Below are 20,230 nucleotides of genomic sequence, written 5' to 3' on the forward strand. Positions count from 1 at the left end.
ATATCGTCATTTAAAAAATAAAAGCGTCAAATACGTAGTCCACCAGTAATGAATAATTTCTAAATTATTGTCTTGGTTGTTGCCGACGTGGCGTTACTTTTTAGTATTGGGATTAAAGATACCCTTCCACTAATCAGGGCTGGGCAGTATTTCAAGTATAAGTATTTTAAAATATATATTTGAAATACATTTGTAATTTGTGTTTTTGGTATTTTAAATACACGACCTGAATGTATCTTGTATTTTGTATTTCAAATACAGGTTTTTGGTATTTTCCCATTCTAAAATAAAAAATACATTTGTAAAATCCTTTTGGAGTAACTCTTATTAAACTTCTGTAACATAATGCTTGAGAGATCACTTCGTTTTCTTTAGAATCGTTTCCTTCGTGTTTGCAACTATCCATAACGTGCCAAGGCATGTTATAATTTTTTCATGATTTCTTAGCTTCTGTGCAAATTTATTTTAAAAGTTATTCAAACCTTTCCGGTCCAGTTTTATATTATATATTATTTTCTTCAAAATAATTTTTAGGAAAAAAATTGGCATGATTGATTGTTGCCCTCTAAATGTTCTTATTTTATTGCTTAAAGTAAAAATTCACTAGTTTAACACTAGAACTAGCAAGGAGTCATTTTGACTCCTCGCGATTGTTTTGAAAAACGTTTACTATTTTATTTTATAGAACTATTTTAATTGCAAAGCCTTATTTTGTGTCAAAAATGAATAAAAGTCACGGAATTTCAGGTCAGAATTCGGAAAATTTTAGTCAGGGCAGAGAAATAAAAATCGCGAGGAGTCAAAATGACTCCATCGGTAGTTCTAGTGTTAATAGTATCCATGTTCTATCAAAGAGTTTTTCTTGGAAAAGTTGTGATGTGTCATATCTCTTGAATTAACTTATTTACTCATGTAAGACCTCTTGTATCCCGCGTACCTACATTTTTGGACCGGCTCGTGAGGAAAAAAATAACCTCCTAGCGCTTTTTGAGTGCGGTCTAATATAGAAACTCGTGATTCGTTGCTAAATCAATAAATTTACGTTACTATGATTTATAAGGTTAAATAATGTTAGAAATGTTATTCCAGCAAAGTTCTTTATAGTTTTAACCCTTAACCAGTGACGTGCAATTCTTGTTACACTACCAGTGACGTGCGGTCTGGGAGACCGCAATAAATCAATAATTCATAAAATATTTCTACGCCATTTGCATTGTTTTGTTTAATTTTTCTTTGAATGCTTAACTATTTTAAAACTTATATTAAAATTTTTACACTCCCAAAACGAACCAATTTGTCATTAAATATTGTGATTTGAAGCAGGATCAAAAAACTGATGCCAAAAACACTTGCGTTATAATTATTATATTTATGAATCAATATTTCGCCAGATTCAAAAAAGGCCTTAAATGTTAAAGTTGGAAGGCTAAGTAGTAAGTAGCCATGAAATTTATCCCGCTTATTCCTTTTCTTGATGCATTCTTAGTAAGTGACGTGCGGTCTCACAGGCCGCTAATCGAGTTCAATTGCAAATTTACAGAAATTTATAAAAGTAACGTTAAATTTTAAGAATGGGATGTCCTTGTTATGCAAAAATATGAAGCTAACGAGAATTATAGATATTTTGAAAATATTAATAATTTTAGATACGCAGCGGTCTCTCAGACTGCACGTCACAGGTTAAGGGTTAATGCCACACTCTGAAGAAATAAACGAAAAGAATTTGAGGGAAAATGGTACGTGGCTCACATTAAAATTTGGAGGATTCGTATAACCCGCGCACCTCCTTTTTTCACCGGCATTTCTGTAGAAAAGGTTCGCGGCTTCCACGGGTAAATACGTTAATGTATTATCCGTTGAGCCCTTTTATAATCGCAGCGCTCTGTGATGTCGTGTTAAACTTGTCGTTGGATCTGATAATATCATTAGGCCCTGTCGAGTCAGACTCGACGTTAGATCGCAAACGGTTAAAATACTATTTTATACTTCGTTTTTCAAATAACCAGGTAAAAGGTATTTTGACTTTCAAATACATTTGGAGGGGTATTTTATATTTCAAATACTCCTCGGCCTGTATTTATCACGGATGGCAATAGAAACTACACGAATGTCAAAACCAGTAAAATTTCGATTGTTTCGTTCCCAAGTACGAAATGTAGAAACGAAACGAAATGGATAGAACGACCCGGGGAGCTAAACTCAGGGTCGAAACGAAATCTGAATCAAAACTACTTCGGGTCGATTCTAAATTAAAACTATGGGACGAAACGGAACGCAGATAATATTTCGCACCGGAGGGACCACGTGCTTCACCTTCGAAGAGTTTAGTTTCGACCCACACACCGAGTACGAAGTATGGTTGAATGAAGTCGAGGTTCGGCCTACCGCCATTAGATGCATGGGAAACTCATATTTTTACCACTGACAGGAGAACGGTGAACGCCAACTGGCCATTCGATTTTTAAGCTCAATTTTTTAACCTCTGTAATATATGTCGAACGTAAAGGATCGACACTTTTCTCTCTTATCCCCCTCTACTCAACTTTTGGGATGGAAACTTAACTATGCGCAGCGGAGTTTCGATAAATTTAGTTTCGTTCGCGGGAGTAAAATTTCGTCACCGGTCGAAGCTTGGTGATTTTAATTTCGTGCAGGAACGAAACTAAACATAAGCCATCCCTGGTATTTATCCCTGGTATCATGAGGGTTCAAGAGTTTTAAAAAAATACATAGAATTTGATGATACAGAAAATGATAAATCTTAAGTGTGAACGTTTTTAGGCACGGGAGCTCTTTTCAGACACTGAAAGGAATCATTTTCACGTTCATGCATTCGTTTTACCATTTTTATTTTAATGTGAAACGGTTCCCTATCATCAAAAAATAATAACTACACTAGCTCCTTGCCAAGTACCACAAATGGTTAGAGAATTTTTCTACGAAAAGTGTACGTGCGGTATTGGTTTAAAACACCAGTGGTGGTTATGGCTCCATTTAATCACTTGACATTCCTCAAGTCTCTGAGTGTCACTGATCAGAGGCTTGAATTCAATGAGCTACTCGTCATCGCTAAAGATGGCCTTAATGTACTTCCCGATATTTCATTTGAACTGAACCACTTTAACTGGTAGGATATTTTTGAGGTAATTTTGTGGCCCACTCACCGGCTTCGTAGCAAACGCTGTGTTCCACGTCACATCCCTCGATGGAGGTCGGCGACAGTGGCAGAAACTCCCGGAGGGCTGACCGTTTCCTGTATTCGCCGTGGTGCTCGTCTTCTTCACTCGAATGGGATGAGTATTCCTCTGGCGAATTTGAAGAAGAGTGGTGTTCATCCGACGAATGATCATCCGACGAATGTTCCTCCGAAGAATGTTCATCCGACGAATGGTAAGATGAGTGGTGTTCTTCCGACGAATGTTCCTCCGACGAATGGTGAGAGGAATGCCCTCCCTCGTTCGAATTGTATCCCGAATGGTGAGATTTGTTATCATCCTTGCCCTTCCTTCTCGGATGGTACTCCTTGAACCACTCCTCTTTAGCCAAGACATCCCTCGCCCGGAGTAGACCTCCTGTGCCCGTCCTAAGACCTTGGTTCTGCGCAGTCGAGAGGCCGTACACGGTAGAGGCGTCCAAGTAGCTAGAAACCGTGTTCAACTAAGGGGTAGTTGATTGGTTGGTGTAGGAATAGAGAAGAAATGAGGTGGTAACGAATGTAGAAAAAATGATTTTAAAAATATTTTTAAAATAACATATGATGCACTTAAAAGTAAATAATAAAAGTAAGGCATAAAAAGTAAGGTATAAAAATAGCTTTTTATAATAAACTTGTCTTATTAAAAATGAGAAAATAAGGCCCTTTAAAATATTGAAATTTTTAAATATAATCGATGAGAAGGTAAAAATAAGTTTTGGAAGATCTTTCAGATATCAGAAATGAAAAATGTGGTGCACATGTAATATTATATTTGCTTTCACAAAGAGATAACTCTGACAGATAGACCAGAAAGTATTAATTTATAAACACACTTGTTCACCACGTAACTATTCATTGTGTTCCACCGAGGAGTAATTGATTGGTTAAGGGAGGAAGAGAGGAGAAATGAGGTAGTAATGAATGGGAAAAAATGAAAAACGATATAAAAAACAAGCTTATACCAACAGCAGCATAAAATCCGCAAAAAAATTAAAAGATAATATTTTTATAACTCGGAGAATAAAGCGTGGGTGCTTATTAGGTTGCGCCGAATCAAGGTGTGCCGCAAGGGAGCGTGTTGGAGCCCTGGGTCTTACTTAAAAACGCAAGCACCACTGCCAGGCACTACAAATACTAGTGTTGCCATGACCACTACGAAATGCTTGCTCATGGCAGATAGTTATGCAACGGGATGGATGCTGAAGGGTCGTCTCACGTTTACACAGCTCAAAAAAATTAATAAAATAAAAAGATGAAAAAACTCAATCTTACCAAAAACTGTATATAATGCTATAAATGGTAAAGAAAAAGAAGCTTTTCATCACTTGGAGAAATAAAGCGTTAGTGGTGATTAGGTTTAATAGACATTAAGGTCTGTTCACTTTATCTTTGCGGGTGAGCTGGTGTGGCTTAACCGAGTTGGGGTGAGAGGAGGGAAAGCTTATCTACACGTGACTTTCCCTCTCCCAATCAGCAGACAGTAGGCGTGGCCTAGCACTTCGGAGTTTCAGTCGCTCTCAGACCTCCGTCGCGTCAACTTCGCGAATCTGCTGGCTGTGTTGCCAAACCTCGCGCGTTCTCTTGGTGCTCTTCGATTATTCCATGTAAATCCAACTTATAACTTACTCTTCCTTATTCTTCCACTTCAATCCTTTTCCATCGCCTTTCCAGAAAATTTTTATTCACCTTTTTTTGTATTCCCATCAGCACCGACTCCCTCCCTCCACCTATTCCCTCTCAGTACTTTTCCGATCCCTTTATTAACAAACCCTAACCCTTTTCCTCAACTCCGTATTTACTTTTGGGTATTACAACCTATGTAGTTTTGTATACCTCTGATTTAAATGATTAACATCTAAGCGTGTTTATTGAAGGCTCCGAAAGTGACTCCGAAAATTAAGACACTGACGGGAGGGAAGACGAGGAGGTTGATTTATTAGCCACACCACTCCAGCAATAAGTACAAAATAAATTATGTAATAAAATACCCATGGGTCATATTAAATCTATGCATTGTTTCGCCGCCGGGCCCAAAATATCTGTGGCCACGTATGAGTCACACCTTTTCAGTGGGACACTAGGGCGCCTGTATACATTTGGCAACGTTAAGGTCGCTCCTGCTCTCTCTCTCTCGGTACTACCCCTTCCCCTTCAGCGAGGCCCCTCCCCCTTCAGCGAGGCCCTCCGATAGTGCCCGGGATCTCACGAAAGCTGACCCGCAGAGATAAAACGAACAGATAATAGTAGAGTACATATCACCCATACTTAAAGACAATAATTGAGTAAGGATTGGCACGCATAAATAATATCTATACCAAATCAGAACCCGCGCTTATTCTCCTGTAATCTATTCACTTTTTGTTTGCGGGTGAGATTCCGTGATATCCCGGACACTCTCTCAAGGCTTCGCCAATGGGGTAGGGGTATTACGGAGAGAAAAAGGAGGAGCGAACTCAACGTTGCCAAATGTACATAGCCGCCCTACTTTGTCACTGAAAACGTCGGCGCCGAGACAATATACCTACTCATTAGGAAGGTATTGTGGATAATCCTTTCACAGAAGCCAATGAAATTGTCAGCTACCGCGCTGAATGAGTCACCGTTGGTTAAACGCATACTTAAAAACAAACAAGTAGAACGTTTGAGGTTTGGCAACACAGCTCCACGAGCAGATTGACGATGTTAACTCGACGGAGGTCTGACAATGAGAGCGACTGACTGAAGCCACTCCTACTTTCTGCTGATTGGCAAATGGAAAGTCACGTGTCGAGAAACTTACCTTCCCCTCACCCCTCTCGCTTTAGCCACACCAGCTCACCCGCAAAGATAAATTGAGCAGAGTATAGCATCTACTAATAATTAAAGCGAATTTTTACTCAGGGGTATGAGAAACAGAAACTAAGTATAGGAATACAATGGAAAGAGCACCTGATTTTTTAAAACACGCTACATTAAGTGAGTACTAAAAGTGAGTACTAAAGTGAGCACCCGCAAAGATAAAATGAACAGTGTCCAGTGATGAAAATATTATTTTTTATTTTTTAATGTATTTAATGTTATTATTTTTGAAAAAGCGAGTTATTTCTAATCTTCTTGTTAGCCAAAAGTTTATAACTAACGCCATCTCCTGAGAAATTTAAAAAATATTTTTCCATATGGAAATTGAGTTAATTAATTAGAGCTCATCCGAGCAAAATTTCAAAAGTCTGATTATTGTATATTGTATTGTCATGAGAAGCAATCAAGTGTTCCAAATTTTAAGCCGATCCGACAAACGGGATTGGGTGAAAAATTAATTACAAGATTCCATCGATGAAACACAAACAGACGAAGCAAGTTCAGGAAAAGCGTGTAAAAAAATGAGGTGTAAGAGCAGCGATTGTCGAAGATCCGGGTTCGCATCCCGGACGAGGCAAAGTATTTTTCCACAGATTCCCGGTCCAAGTGTGACAATTCGTTGACTGTGATGACGATGATGGAGAACTGTCTTTTTAATCCATACGGATATTTATTAATTCACTCCTGATGGTGTTATAAAAGTACCTTAAAAATTATTACTGCGGTAAAAATATGCTGACAAATTGACAACTAGAGTGGGATATTGAGGTGCTTGGAAAATATTCAAATTTCGAAGATAATTATGATCACTTTTCTCGGAATTCTGGGTTACTGTAGGCTATTGTTATTTCGCCCGTTTTTTGTTTATTTGTCGCAAAATGATGGATTAATGAATTATTTCAACTTTTTCGGGATGGATGTCGTAGGAAAGCATAGTAAATGACCTGATAATGACTGCTGTAATGGTGTTTCTGAAATTAAAATTAGTAGAATTTACGATATCGTGAATTTCCTCGTGACAGTGACTTAGCCCATTCAAAGTCTTCTTGCGATTCCACCATTTTCCACATTCCACATTTTTTTAACTCACTCCATATCAAAGCTTGAATTATTGGATCAGAGAGCTTTTGAATTTGAATTTGAAACAATGAATTATAAACTGTACATTGCTGTAATTTTCTTGAAAAGACAAAAGTAGATCAAATCTGTTATGCTTTGGAAAAAAATATTAAACTTTTTAAGCAACGTGAAATAAGAGGTAAAGTTGTGTGGATAGTAGAAGAAACTCTTGTGTTACTGATTTTTAATTGTTCTCCTAATCTCTCCAAGTTGTCATTTAATTTAATTTTGATGATGGTGATGAAAATTTCTCTGGCGGCAATCTTAAATATTCCAGAGGGCAAATCAATGACGCACATTGGATCATTAGGTTTTCCTATGTACCTCTTGGGGTAACTTCATTATTAAGTCAGTTATATTATTGTTTTCAATAACTCCAAAACTCTCGGCTGAGAATGTGCTCGAGAATATTTCATCAATAAACATTATGTTTGGTGACTGTATGGCAATCTCTGGTGTGCTAAATCTAAGACTAAATTAGCATCAATTAACTTCGGTGATTACTGAATAGTAGCATAAACATTGTTCTTAATCTTTTGTAAATTATTTCCCTTCAAATAACTTAATTAAAATTGCTATCACGCTAAAAAGTAAATCACGTTAACTGACGTTGTAATGCTGGCATTTAGTATAAATTGAACACCAATTATTAACCATTGACCATTAAAATAATCTTCACAGCAATAATAGGATCACTTGCCGTTGATTTTTTTGTCATCTCGCATTGCTGCAGTTAAGCATTTCCTTCGCACACGAGAATTAAGAGGCACAGCAATAAAACGTTTTCCCGGATTTCTTATTGTGGCCGTTTTACTAAGCGGTAGAATGCAATATATAAATATATTTATATACATATAAATATATTTATATAAATATATTTATATACATATATATATACGCCTTCTTCCTAAATTCCTCCATTTTCACCCTCGTTGTTTCTTCGCTGACGCAGGATCACAGGATTGTTGACGGGGTTGACGTGTTCCACGAGAATTTCGCTGTGTGACGTCAGCATGCCTTCGGCAACATCATGCGCATTTGGAGCTTTTGAGCCAGCCCTCGTATTCCACACTTTTAGCTTAGCCTTTTAAGGATTCAATTTTTTAATAGAAAAGCGCTGAAACTGCCGCCGGTATCCCCTCGGTGTGTACTTTCAAGACAGTAAAAAAAATTGGTGAACAACCCTATTCGCGCGCACTCACCTGTTGTGCGGCCCTGCCGTCCGGCCTCTGTCTCCTACGGCGCCAGAAGCTGCCGAAGTCCCAATTCGGCCATTGAGTCGTGTTAAAACCTTTCCAGAAAAGAGAGAAAAAAATTACATTCATTAATAAGGTGGTTTCCTATTATTTTTTTATGCCTAAATCGAAAGATCATGACTCCTGGAGTCATGTACGCAGCCAAAAATTAAGCCTAGGGTGGGTTTTAGGCGCAACTAATATTTTGGGGTGTTGGGGTATTGCATACCCGTAAGGGTACGTGGGAGTTGAGGGGGGCCATCCTCCAGAAAATTTTTAAGATTAATGGTTCCAAATGGCGAGTTTTACAGCTTTCTGAGGAATATTTGATTAAACCTAAGACTTTTATATAAGTAATACTAATCCATTAAGCAAAATTCTTTAAATTTAAAAATTTCTCTGAGCTCTGGGGGGTTTTAGCCCCCAAAAAAACCCCCCCTCGCTGGGCCACTGCCTGGAGTATTTCACGCTTTTAGATTTTTAAATGACGATACCTATTTTTAGCGATTAAATGAAAAGTGAAAATTTTCAAGCGCGCGAAAACGCGACTGCTATGTATGAATAATGGGAAAAGCCCGTGTGACGTTATTCTTGTTCCAACTGCCGCCGAGTGAGGCCACCTTTGTGCGAGGCTTTGAGCGCCGATACGATGCAGGCTGCAAGCGGGATGCAAAGTACTCAGCAAGCAGATAGCGCTTGGCTTAAATATGGATTATTATTACTCTATCAAACGAAGGAAACTAAGAGATATTTCCCTGAGCTCTGTGCCTCATGCAGTCATTGGCAATCTCTGGCTATGGAAAACTCCCGACTACTCCTATAGCATCTTGGTCCCTGTGACGTCACGTGGAGTGGCCTCGCATGGGCGCCAATCTGTCCTTTTTCAAATGAGGTTAAAATTGAGCATTAACATACGTCTAAACTGGAAATTCTAAAACCAAAAAAATTGTATGTTGTGAATACACTAATGGTGGTTAACGAATCGCAATCAATGCCTTTCGTTTTCTTTGATAAAGGAAACTTCCCTAATGTGCGTTGGTATATTTAAAGCCAACCGCGTGAATGTCGGTGAAATCCACATTAATTGTTATAGGAAAAGTATCGCCAGAACCAGGAATGGAACCGCAGTCCTTCGGACTTCCGGGATGTTATCGTTTCTCTCGGTCAGTGGCTTAATGAGCACAACCTGTGCCGCACGTGGCACAATATGGCTTTACACGTTAACATCAAGGTCAGTGAACCGTCTTATCGCTTAACGCTCCGTCATTCGCGTCACATTTTGGTACGCTATTCCACGCGCGGCGTTTCACAGACGCCATTTTGGAATGGTTAAAGAAAATGCATTAAAGTATAAATAACTGTTCTAACTACAACCAATTATTCATTGAATACTTAATTTTATGAATGGGCACCAAATTTATGCATAACAATGATGGATACATTTGTATTAATAGACTGAATACTACTTATTTTGACTTTCTGATTATTAGTTTTTCTTTCATAAAAATTATAGCAACATGTTTAATTTGGACAGTAAATGCAAACATGCTTTTCACAATTTCACTGTAAGGATTGTGCTAATAACCCAATAAATAATATTTACTACAGAAGAAATTATCGATTTTGAGACATTTTATAATGATTGCGCGTTCAGTTGAACTTGAACCAAAATATCTACTATCAGATTGGAAAGTTATTATTCGATGCAACCACAAAATTGTTACGTGAATGTTTACGACTAATGTTATGCATCTACATCAATGTAGTAATCCATCATAAACATATGTACCAGAGGGGAAAACGGTGCATTTTACGTCAATGTTAACGCAAATTATGTGAGAAATATAGTAAATTTGTCGCAATAATAGTTTTATTTAGGTGTTAAATTGGTTACAATAAAAAATTCGTTCCAGTAAGAGGCGTATCAAAAATTGAATTGTTTAAATAGTAGTTAGTTTTTTATTATTAACGTATTTAAAAACTTTGCGATGAATATCACGAAGCTATTAGTATGTAACGGATTTTAACTCATGCTGTCGCGTGGAGTCTACCAGATTCCAAAGACAACAAAACATCAAAATTTATTCCAATTAAATGACGAAACATATGCTCGTATTGGTGGCTATTTCATAATCTTAAAATAATAAGATAAAAGCTATATGAGTGTCCTAACTATCAAATACGATGTGGGCAAAGAAAAGAGAATGGCCTGGCGTCTGGTAGACACCACGGGACCAACGGAGGGTTAAATCGCCTAGGAAGAAAATGGCTTGACTAATGCCAAAGAGACGCTAGTACCACCAAATTTCGCCAGTACCACCGAAATTTGGTGGTACTAGCGAAAAGTGCGAACCTAAATTTGAGAGTTTTGCAGCACTTTATGAAAAAACACAATATAAAGTTACTATTTTAGATATCAATAATGTTTTTTTATTTTACTAAAAAGGAATTTTTTCTTGATCACAATATACTAATACATTGGATGAAGGATAAATTTAATTATTACGAACGTATTCGTTTGAAAATCCGGTCTACGTACGAGCCGATATATCGGCTCGTGGCACTTTTCGCCCGTGGAGCAAAAGCCGATATATCAGCCGTTCGGCCCGTGGCACTAAGAGGGTTAATTGGTTGCATGCCTGACCGGCAAGCGGGAGTCCTGGATTCGAATCCCTGCTAAGCCAAAGAAGTTGAGAGGAGGTGACCGAAAGCTAAGGTCATTTGCGCCATGAGAAAAGGATGGGGAATGGAAGGGTGGAGAGATACCCTGCGTTGGCATTAGCCTGTTCTTAACGAAAGGCGCCAAGGGGAGCGTAGCTTGACGTCCCATCCGACGGACGGAGTGCAACACTTGATGTAGCGATGAGTGACTTGTGAAGCAGGAACAGCAAATTATGGTTTCACTATAATCCATTCAATTTATGTTTGCGGATGACCTTTCGTGAGTTTCCGGGTACTCCCGGATGGATTCGCTGATGGGTGGGGCGTTATACCGCGAGAGACGGCAAGATCGAACAGTACGTTGCCACATGAAAATACATAGCCGCCCTGGTTTGTCACTGAGAACGGGTGAGTTATGAGTGGCCACATGTATTTTGGGTTCGGTGCAGAGACAATGCACATACCTACTCATTCGTAAGGTATTGAGGATTATCCCTTCCCAGTAGCGCATGACATTGTCAGCTACCACGCTGAACGCGGCATAGTTGGTGAAAGGCATACTTAAAGAATTTATGCTTAAAGACATGTAATGGGGACGCGTAAGGTTTGGCAACACCGCTCCACGAGCAGACTCATGATGTTTACACGACGGAGAGCGACTGAATTTCCTTGGGTTCTTGTCCCAGTCAGGCCGCATTTTCTGGCTTTTTTCATCTACCACAGCACCGTTGTCCTCGTTCTTTTACTATTATATGTTTTAATCCCTTTCTTTCCTTGCCAGTGAATTTATTTGTATGTTGCGCTTAAGGCGTCGTGTGAATGGATGAAGTAGAACATATATCATGCAGTGTACATTCTTTTCGGCGACACATTCATTGTTTCACCCCAGGTCTTTCTGTCTCCAAACGTTCTTTTCTATACAGACTCCCTTCATCCATGAACTTCTATACTAATTGTAGGTGTGTTCATTATTTTGATCCTTTTTTTCATCCCTCATCCATCTTGCACCATTTCCATCGTGATTTTCCCTCAACTCATCTCCCCACCATATGAATACTACCATTCTTTGTTTGTTATTTAATAACACTGTTGAACATTGTTTTTTCATGGTTTTCTACGTTTTGTTTAATATTTTTTAATTGTTTTCTTCTTGTAAAAAGTTTCTGTAGTTAAAAATGGTGCGTTTTCGGCCTAAATATCAGGTTGGTCGTACACTGGAAGCGTATTCAGGCGGCTTCGCGCGTCAAATCCCATAATCCAGAGTCCGGCATACCCGCTTCCCCTGCAGGCGCCAACCTGCGCGGAGCTTTAGGCGTACTCACGCTCGCGTTACACATCCTATTTGGATTGGATCTGTCGCTCGTAGACGCTTGAACTGACCTTCTCTATCTATAATTTTCACTTTAAAATTCTAAATTTAACGGGAAGTGCCTTGTGTCTTCCGATAGTCGACAAAAAACTTTGGCAATTCATTTTCCAAATCCATATGCAAATGGTTGTACTCGCCCATCGTCCTCCTCTTCTAATAAATTCGGTTCACCCAGCAAGATCTTTTCTTACGACTGAGAACCAAATTGCCAAGTGATACCTAGCGTAGCGTGTCTTTTCTTACCGGCTAGCATCCGACGTCTTACGAGGTAAGTACTGCCAAGTAGGAATAATTCCTCTAAATCCATATTTACTGATAACGTTGTTTTCCAAGCATGGCCAAACTCGCGTATGTCTGTAACGAATACACAAGTCCACTGGCAGCGCAAGTTCGCTTGGATGATCCCTGCGCTTGTAGCTGTTCATCTTGTTGCCGCTTCATTGCCTCTCCAGTAAGCGTGAGCGCGAAGCTCCCAGCATACGCTTCCAGTGTACAACCAGCCTAATTAGTAATATTGGTTCTTATTGGCATCAGCTATCCAGGGTTATAATTTCGCAACGAAATTTTCCTCCACCCTGTAGTTTGTATTTACCCTGAAGTAGAGACACATGTCGTCTGCCTCAGGGGCGCAGCTAGGAATTAAGGCTAGGGGGGTTTCAGTCGCAACTTATACTAGGGGGCTTGGGGGTATTGCATACCCGCCAGGGTCAGCGGGAGGTGCGGAGGCTTTTCGCCGGAAAAAAAAACATAAATGGTTCAAAATGGTGATTATTATGGTCTAATGAAGGATATTTCATTAATCCTCACACTAGTCTATAAGCAATATTAATCCAATTAAGTAAAATAGATTTAACTTAAAAATTTCTGTGAGCTCTGGGGTGGGGGGGTTATCCCCCAAAACTCCCTCCCTCGCTGCGCCACTGGCCTGCCTTACCTTCGCACTGCGTGAACTCGGATCGGACGAAACTGACGCACTCCTTGGAGTATTTGGAGTGTCCTTTGCCGTTGAGCTTGATGGCGGTGCAGACGCCATCTGGTGTCGTCACTTCGTCGGCGTGGTCGTTGCTGGAGTATCCACTGACGCTTCTCCGGTCCCTGTCGCCAGAGGTATCGAACGGGTTGTTTTCACAGCAGTCTATCTCTTCTCCCGTCGTCTCTGCATCCAGGTAGAAAACCAAATTGAGAAAAATCAAGTCCAAATTACATTTCAGCGGGAAAAAAGGTAACTACATGTACATAATAACATGCGAGCCACCTCCAAGAAATGGCGTAGCCAAGGCGAGTACGGGGGCTCCGGACCCTCCCCGAAATATAAAAACGCAAATATTTTCCTCCATGAAAGAAAACAAAATTTTGAAAACTCATGAATTTACAAAATATTTATTCGAAAAGTGATGTTTTTTCGATTATGAAAAGCGTTAAAAATAGTTGAAACCCTCTACTTGGTACCCTGTTTTCCATAAATGGTTTTGGACCCACCATCCACCCGAACGAAATTCCTGGCTACGCCACTATCTCCAGGGTGTTTTGCAGGGAGGGATCAATTATCATCATGCAGCATGCAAGAGGATTGCCAAATGCACACCACTTGGTCATAAAATGCCACGCATACTAACTAGGAATGAGTAGATTCCAAATTTCGATTCTCAGGTCCATCGATTCTCGGGTACGGAATCGGAATAGAGTATCGATCGCCTAAAGTCGATTCTGATTCCAGGAAGATAAATATTTTGAAAATAGACAATCAGCTTGGTTCTTTATACATTATTTTCAATTAATATCTGAAACAGCTAAAGTTTTTATTATTTTATTATAGCTGAGGATATACTACTATAATACTAATGCGCCATTTTTAATAAATTTACTCTTTTGGCCTCTTAATTTTCTTTGTTTTTATATTCCATCCAATAGGGTGGTTTCCTATTATTTTTTTATTGTCTAAATCGAAAGATTATTACTCCTGGAGTACGTATTTCACGCGTTTAGATTTTTAAATGACGATATCTAATTTTCGCGATTAAATGAAAAGTTAAAATTTTCAAGCGCGCGAAAACGCGACGCGTAAGTATGAATGACGGGAAATCTCTCCGTGTGACGTATTTCTGGTTCCCGCTGCCGCCCTGTGAGGTGACCTTGAGGCGAGGCTTAGCGCTGATACGACGCAGGCTGCTAGCGGGTAGCTGAGTACCCTGCTGCCTGGTAGCGCTTGGCTTAAATAAGGATTATTAATACCTTATGAAATGAAAAAAACTTTCCGACCTTAGCCAGTTTTAATAAGTTATTATTAGGACATGTTTTCCTGAGCTCTGCGCCTCATGCATGCATTGGTAACCTCAGACGATGTATAACTCATATCTTCTCGTATAGAAACTAGGTCCCTGTGACGTCACGTGGAGTGGCATCGCATGGGCGCCAATCTGGCCCTTTTCAAATGAGGATAAAAATGGACCATTGCCATTCGTCTAAACCGGTATTTCTAAAACGAAATAATTTGTATATTATGAATACAATAATGGCGGGTAACGAATCGCAATCAATGCCTTTCGTTTTCTTTGATGAAGGAAACTACCCTATTCTTAAATATTAATAACAGCAATGCTACTGACAAATCATTTTCCCACCCGAAAATATGAAGAAGAATCTATATGACTTGATATAAATCGTTGTATGATAAGTGACTATAGCGCTGACGTTATAGTCTCCTATCGATCGCGAAGTACGACATTCTGGATTGATCTGTTCTACAGTCAATGTCCTTTATTTTATTTTCATGATTTGAAAACTAGCGTTTGGAGGGGATTTGAAGGAGTAGATGAACCGAAGTATGGGAAAAGTTAACAAGTAGGAGTGTTCGTGGATGCCTGCGTTCAACCAGTTCCAGAATTTTTAATTAAATGCATTAATGACGAGCTTTGTCTTAGCTCAGTAACCAAAATTTAGTCAGATGTAATGTCAGGTTCTTTCCCGGCGAACAATAGCAGTGAAGATTTTTTGGGTTTTGTACCGAATTCAGGTCCACCAAGTCTCCTTCCAACGTTTCGACATGCAACTCGTCGATCGTCTTCAGGGACTCAGGAATCCAATAAAATCCATTTCATAAATCCCTGAAGAAGATGGGTGAGTTGCTTGTTGAAACGTTGGAAGAAGAAATGGAAGATCAGACCCGGTGTAATACCCGGGAAATCTTCACTAACATTTCTTTAGTATTCGAACAAATTATTATTTGTAAAAAATCGTTTTTCTCATTCAATATCACGGTGCCATCGGATTTCTATGAAACTATTACTAGGGAATAAGTGCCTGGAAATTTATCACCGTCATATCATATGCCAAGTTAAAATTGCCTTCCTTTAATTATGTTGTCGTGTTGGGCGAACCCCCTTTTGGCCAGGAATATTGCGTGGCAGATAAATCGGTGACGTATAGTTGTGAGTTACCATACCCAAATTCATATTTCCCTATTTCAGGGTGATTTTAAAATTAACGACGAAGGATAGCTTGCATTGTTATAAAAAACAAGTAATAAAGTATTTAATCTCCTCATTCCCGGGATATATGCCATCAATTTTTGTACGAATTTCATATTCTCTCGTTCATTAGATCTTAAAATAACAGCACTTTCATTTATTGTGTTTCTGCATGAAACTTGAATCTAATAGTTTTTCATAAGTTTTGAGCAAGATGTGCATTTTGAACATTTTGAAAACTGATTTTAAGCCTGTTTTTTTCTTTTTCAGGATTTTTTGTTGATTTCTTTTTTTTAATAATTTTTATTATTGAAAGTTGCAGTTTTCTTCACTTTATACTTTTTTTGATTGTTTGGCTTTTATATTTTTTTTATAAACCCATGGCCCTCTATATATACCATTCTCAGGGTGGCCTATTAGTGGCGCGACCAATCAGCGTCGAGGATCTCAATTTTGGCCTGCTTTTGTGTATGAGTTTTTTCCAGGCGTTATTCAGTCTTTGCCCATTATCTCTACTTAAATTTTCACCTATTTTCTGGTAAAATATTTCAATGTACAGTCCAGCCGGCGAGAGTTGTCCGATGACAGTTCAAAAGGAGGGGCGGAGAACCCTGCGCTAGCACGGTTTGCAGCCAATGGCTGTCCCCCAAACGCACCACACACCCTCGCCTAGTCATACAACGTTGTCACATGCATATGAAGCACCGAAAAAAGCCTGAGCCACCAAAAGAAGCCCTTTCTTCGGATCACCAAAACAAAGGATTCTTCCTTTGGGTCCTACACGCTCGTCGTCCCTTCTGGCTCCTTTCTTAAAGGAAACCTTTTGTTTACATGTGAGGTGGGCGTTTCCCTTTCTGACCTGGCAACCTTGTCCCCTACCCCTTTTGCTTGTCATCGGACAACTCTCAACGCCCGTACTGCAGATATTGGGAAAAGACTGAATACCTCCTGGAAAATATTCATGCTCAAGAACACTCAAAAATCGAGGTCTTCGACGCTGATTGGTCGCGCCACTGGTTGACCACCAGCAGGTATATATATAGAGGATCATTTCAATCTATCAGCACTAAGACCTGATCTGAAGATGTGGCCAGAATAGGCCACGAAACGTCATCTGAAATCTATTACGACGCAGCTAACCCGAAAATAATGGAGAGGCTATTCAGAAGTTTTACTTTGCATGAAATTTTATACTTATGTTTCTATTAAAAGGAGAAGCGACTGTGACTTACCGTTAGTGAGATCCTCCCTGTATCCGCCGTCGTGAGTGATGAGCTGTCCCCATTGCATGAGCAAGAGAGTGTAGTTCGGATCTTTCTTGTCCTTGTCCTTAAACAGGCTTTTGCTGATGAAGCGGGCCTTGGGAAGGCGACCCGCCGGTGTTCGGGTGACCACCTTGTTCACTCCTGTAACGTTTATATTTATATTTAAGTGCAAAAAATAAAGCGAAATCACCCGCTTTGTGCCTGTGAAATCCATGATTTGCGTCAAATACTCAAAACAGCAAAGCCGTCTTCCAGCCAGCTCTATCCGTACTCATAGTTACTGCTAGTTTAAGTAATGATAGTTCCAAGCCATTGAAAACCATGTTCAATAACGTGAAAACGTACCGAAAATGTGTGATGTCGTTGCTAAAATGATGAGTAAAAGCTTAAGGGACTGTATCAGAGGTCGAGGGGACTGGCATAGCACTTCTCCGTCCATTTATTTTATGTATCTCTTAATATTCATCTCATGATAAATGTTATGCTCATCATTTGGCGTTAAAAATTTGATATATTACAGTAACGTCTAATATACTACGATAGTAATGCGATTGACAGCTGTAAAAATATTTGTTACCCAAAATGACGAATTATGTTTGAGTTGCGAAGGATTATTCTGCCATAACTACTATCAAAAGAAATGAACGCGCAAACTTTTCTTTATTAACGTCTAGATGTGACAACATTTTATTTAAAAAATCATCTTTAAAGTCAGCGCCTTGAGTATAAACTTGAATGTCCTGAGCAGATGCGTAACTAGGAATAAGTATGCTTTTGGGAGGGGGGATGAGCAGGGTTAGTGGTGGTTACCCCCCAGTGGTGTTCAGGAATGATTTTGAAAAATAACATGCTTGAAAATGCAGTTACATAATTTTGGCACTTAAAATTTAACTTATAGCAGATCCAGTTATTTTATATCAAACCCAGACAAGATTTTTAAATATTTTTTTATTTCTCTGAGGCTTTGTCGGGGGGGGGGGGGATGCATCTCCTCATCTCCCCTCATAGTTACGCCTCTGGTCCTAAGCATAACTCGATGGATTTTACCCTTTTCTACCCAACTTGGTGACGACAAATAAATAAATATGTGTTTTTGTTCGTGGAATATTATCAATCGGCGATACTGCATTTCGTTGTTTTGATAATGTTGTCATACGATAAAGCTGGTTGCTTCAAGAAAAATGTGTAGGAATCTTTCCATCTTGGAGGAATGATCCTTTCCGTGTTCAATTTACGTACTTCACTTAAAAAACGACATGTTTCCTCGTTGTCACATTGTTTTCATGTTGGACAACTACTGGGAGACACCGACTCTTTGTAATAATAATCTGATTCTTGAAAATGAAAGTATGAAACTTGAATAAAATGTCACCCCATGAGTGAAATTTACACTGTCATTTTCAACAAGTGTCGCACTGGCGTTGTCAAGTGCCAAACTGTTAGTGTTTCACCTGGCAATGATGTAATGACGTTAAAATGCATCGTTTCGTTAATAAAGTCTATGTTTGAAACCTCGAAAATTGGTAATGGAGTCAACTTTTTTTCCGGAGAGACATCGTGGAACAGCATATCGAATTATAAAAATAGGTATCATATCAGGTACTGTATTGCCTTGTATTGCTTTCTTGTATTGCATTGTATTGTACCTGATGATGATTGCTAGGCAACCGAAACTCATGTTTTGAGCTGTTAAATGAAATCAAAGGGCTGTAGAATATATTTGTTTATCATTCACTCGAATATTGGACTCATCGGAATAGCTGCGAACGCGCCTTCAGAATAACCACTTCAACGTAGTCGGGTCTCAATGCACTCAAAACATCGTATCACACACAGTTATGCTGCAAATTTTAGTATTCTTCAGTTAATTTTGATTAACGTCTTGGATTTTAGGTCTAAGAACGATATGCAAAATTATTTGCCAACGTTTACGTGCATGAGCGTATCCAGCGGGGGGCAGGAGGGGGCAGCTCCTCCCTCCCCCTTAGAAGCGAAAATAATATTAGTTCAAAACGAAAGTTTTGAAAAATATTTCCCTTGAGGAAAAATTATATAAATTTTAGACAGGGATCTAAAATAAAAATCATCATTTATCCAAGCGGATAATAATAAACACTAATTAATTGCAATCATAATTTTCTTGAAATTTTGGTTTCATTAACCTTTCCTGTGCTAAAATGTTACAACTTGAACGACCACCGTTTGTCTCCCCCACCCCTAGTTTTGATCCTGGGTACGCCCTTATTTCCGTATATTTTTGATACACACTTCCGCACTTTTTTTTGCAAAAAATTGTTAATAAATGAAGCAAAAAAATCAAATAAATCTTTGCAAAAAAATGCCCGGAAGGAGATATAAAAAATATGTCGATACATTGGGAAATAATTTTGCATAACATTCATTCTTAGACCTGTACTCCATGACGTTAATCAACATTAAAAATTGAGGTCAATAAAAGGAAAAACATGGATTCTTGAGTTGCTCACCATCAGCATATCTAGCGCGGAGTACCCTGTTGTACGGGATGTCCACGGAGCCGAGTGCCGTGTTGATGGGGTTGTTGCAGTTGCCGCTGTAATCCCGGTAGGGCGGGTCATCGCACGGACACGTGACGTTGTCGAAGCCGCACGGCTGCAAGAACCTCCTTGTCTTGACGATCTCCGCGCGGCCTTTGCGGATCGACCGGCACTTTGGCGCCGAAGTGTAAGAACCGCGGTGCACTGCCCTGCAATTACACACCGATACATCAAACTTAGGGACGCGTTGCGAATCAGGGATGCAATAGCCCTCCGATCCGTTGGGAGGGCCTCCTCTCATTCTAGGGGGGCCATACCACCCCACCCCGAGATCCCCTTATGATCACTGCCGGATTTAGTACTATACCCTTTATCTGAACTGACGGCGACTGACTTTGAGCGTGCTCAAAACCCACCCACTCTTCTAGCCAATCACAGAAGAGCGACAGGAGAAAGTTTGTAGGAGTCCGCAGTCTCCCTCCGAACTCCGTGCAGGGCAGATCGCTCTCCAGCTAGCAGTGTTGCCAAACCGAATCTGTGGAGGTCGCACAGCGCACAGTACAT

General features: G+C 39.5%; 1 protein-coding gene across 1 annotated transcript in view; it reads right to left on the reverse strand.

Moving 5' to 3' along the window:
• LOC124167607 (peroxidase-like) overlaps positions 1-19,967 on the reverse strand; it is a 41,686-nt gene extending 21,719 nt beyond the window's left edge. The window contains exons 1-5 of the mRNA XM_046545587.1: positions 19,637-19,967; positions 17,118-17,291; positions 13,353-13,574; positions 8,356-8,444; positions 3,165-3,657 (exon numbers count right to left, since the gene is read on the reverse strand). Of these exons, the coding sequence (XP_046401543.1) occupies positions 3,165-3,657; positions 8,356-8,444; positions 13,353-13,574; positions 17,118-17,291; positions 19,637-19,967 (1,309 nt within the window). The remainder of the gene's footprint in view (positions 1-3,164; positions 3,658-8,355; positions 8,445-13,352; positions 13,575-17,117; positions 17,292-19,636) is intronic.
• Positions 19,968-20,230: the final 263 nt, after the last annotated feature.

The sequence above is a fragment of the Ischnura elegans genome, chromosome 11 (genome assembly GCF_921293095.1).
Source record: "Ischnura elegans chromosome 11, ioIscEleg1.1, whole genome shotgun sequence".
NCBI classification, from domain to species: Eukaryota; Metazoa; Arthropoda; class Insecta; order Odonata; family Coenagrionidae; genus Ischnura; species Ischnura elegans.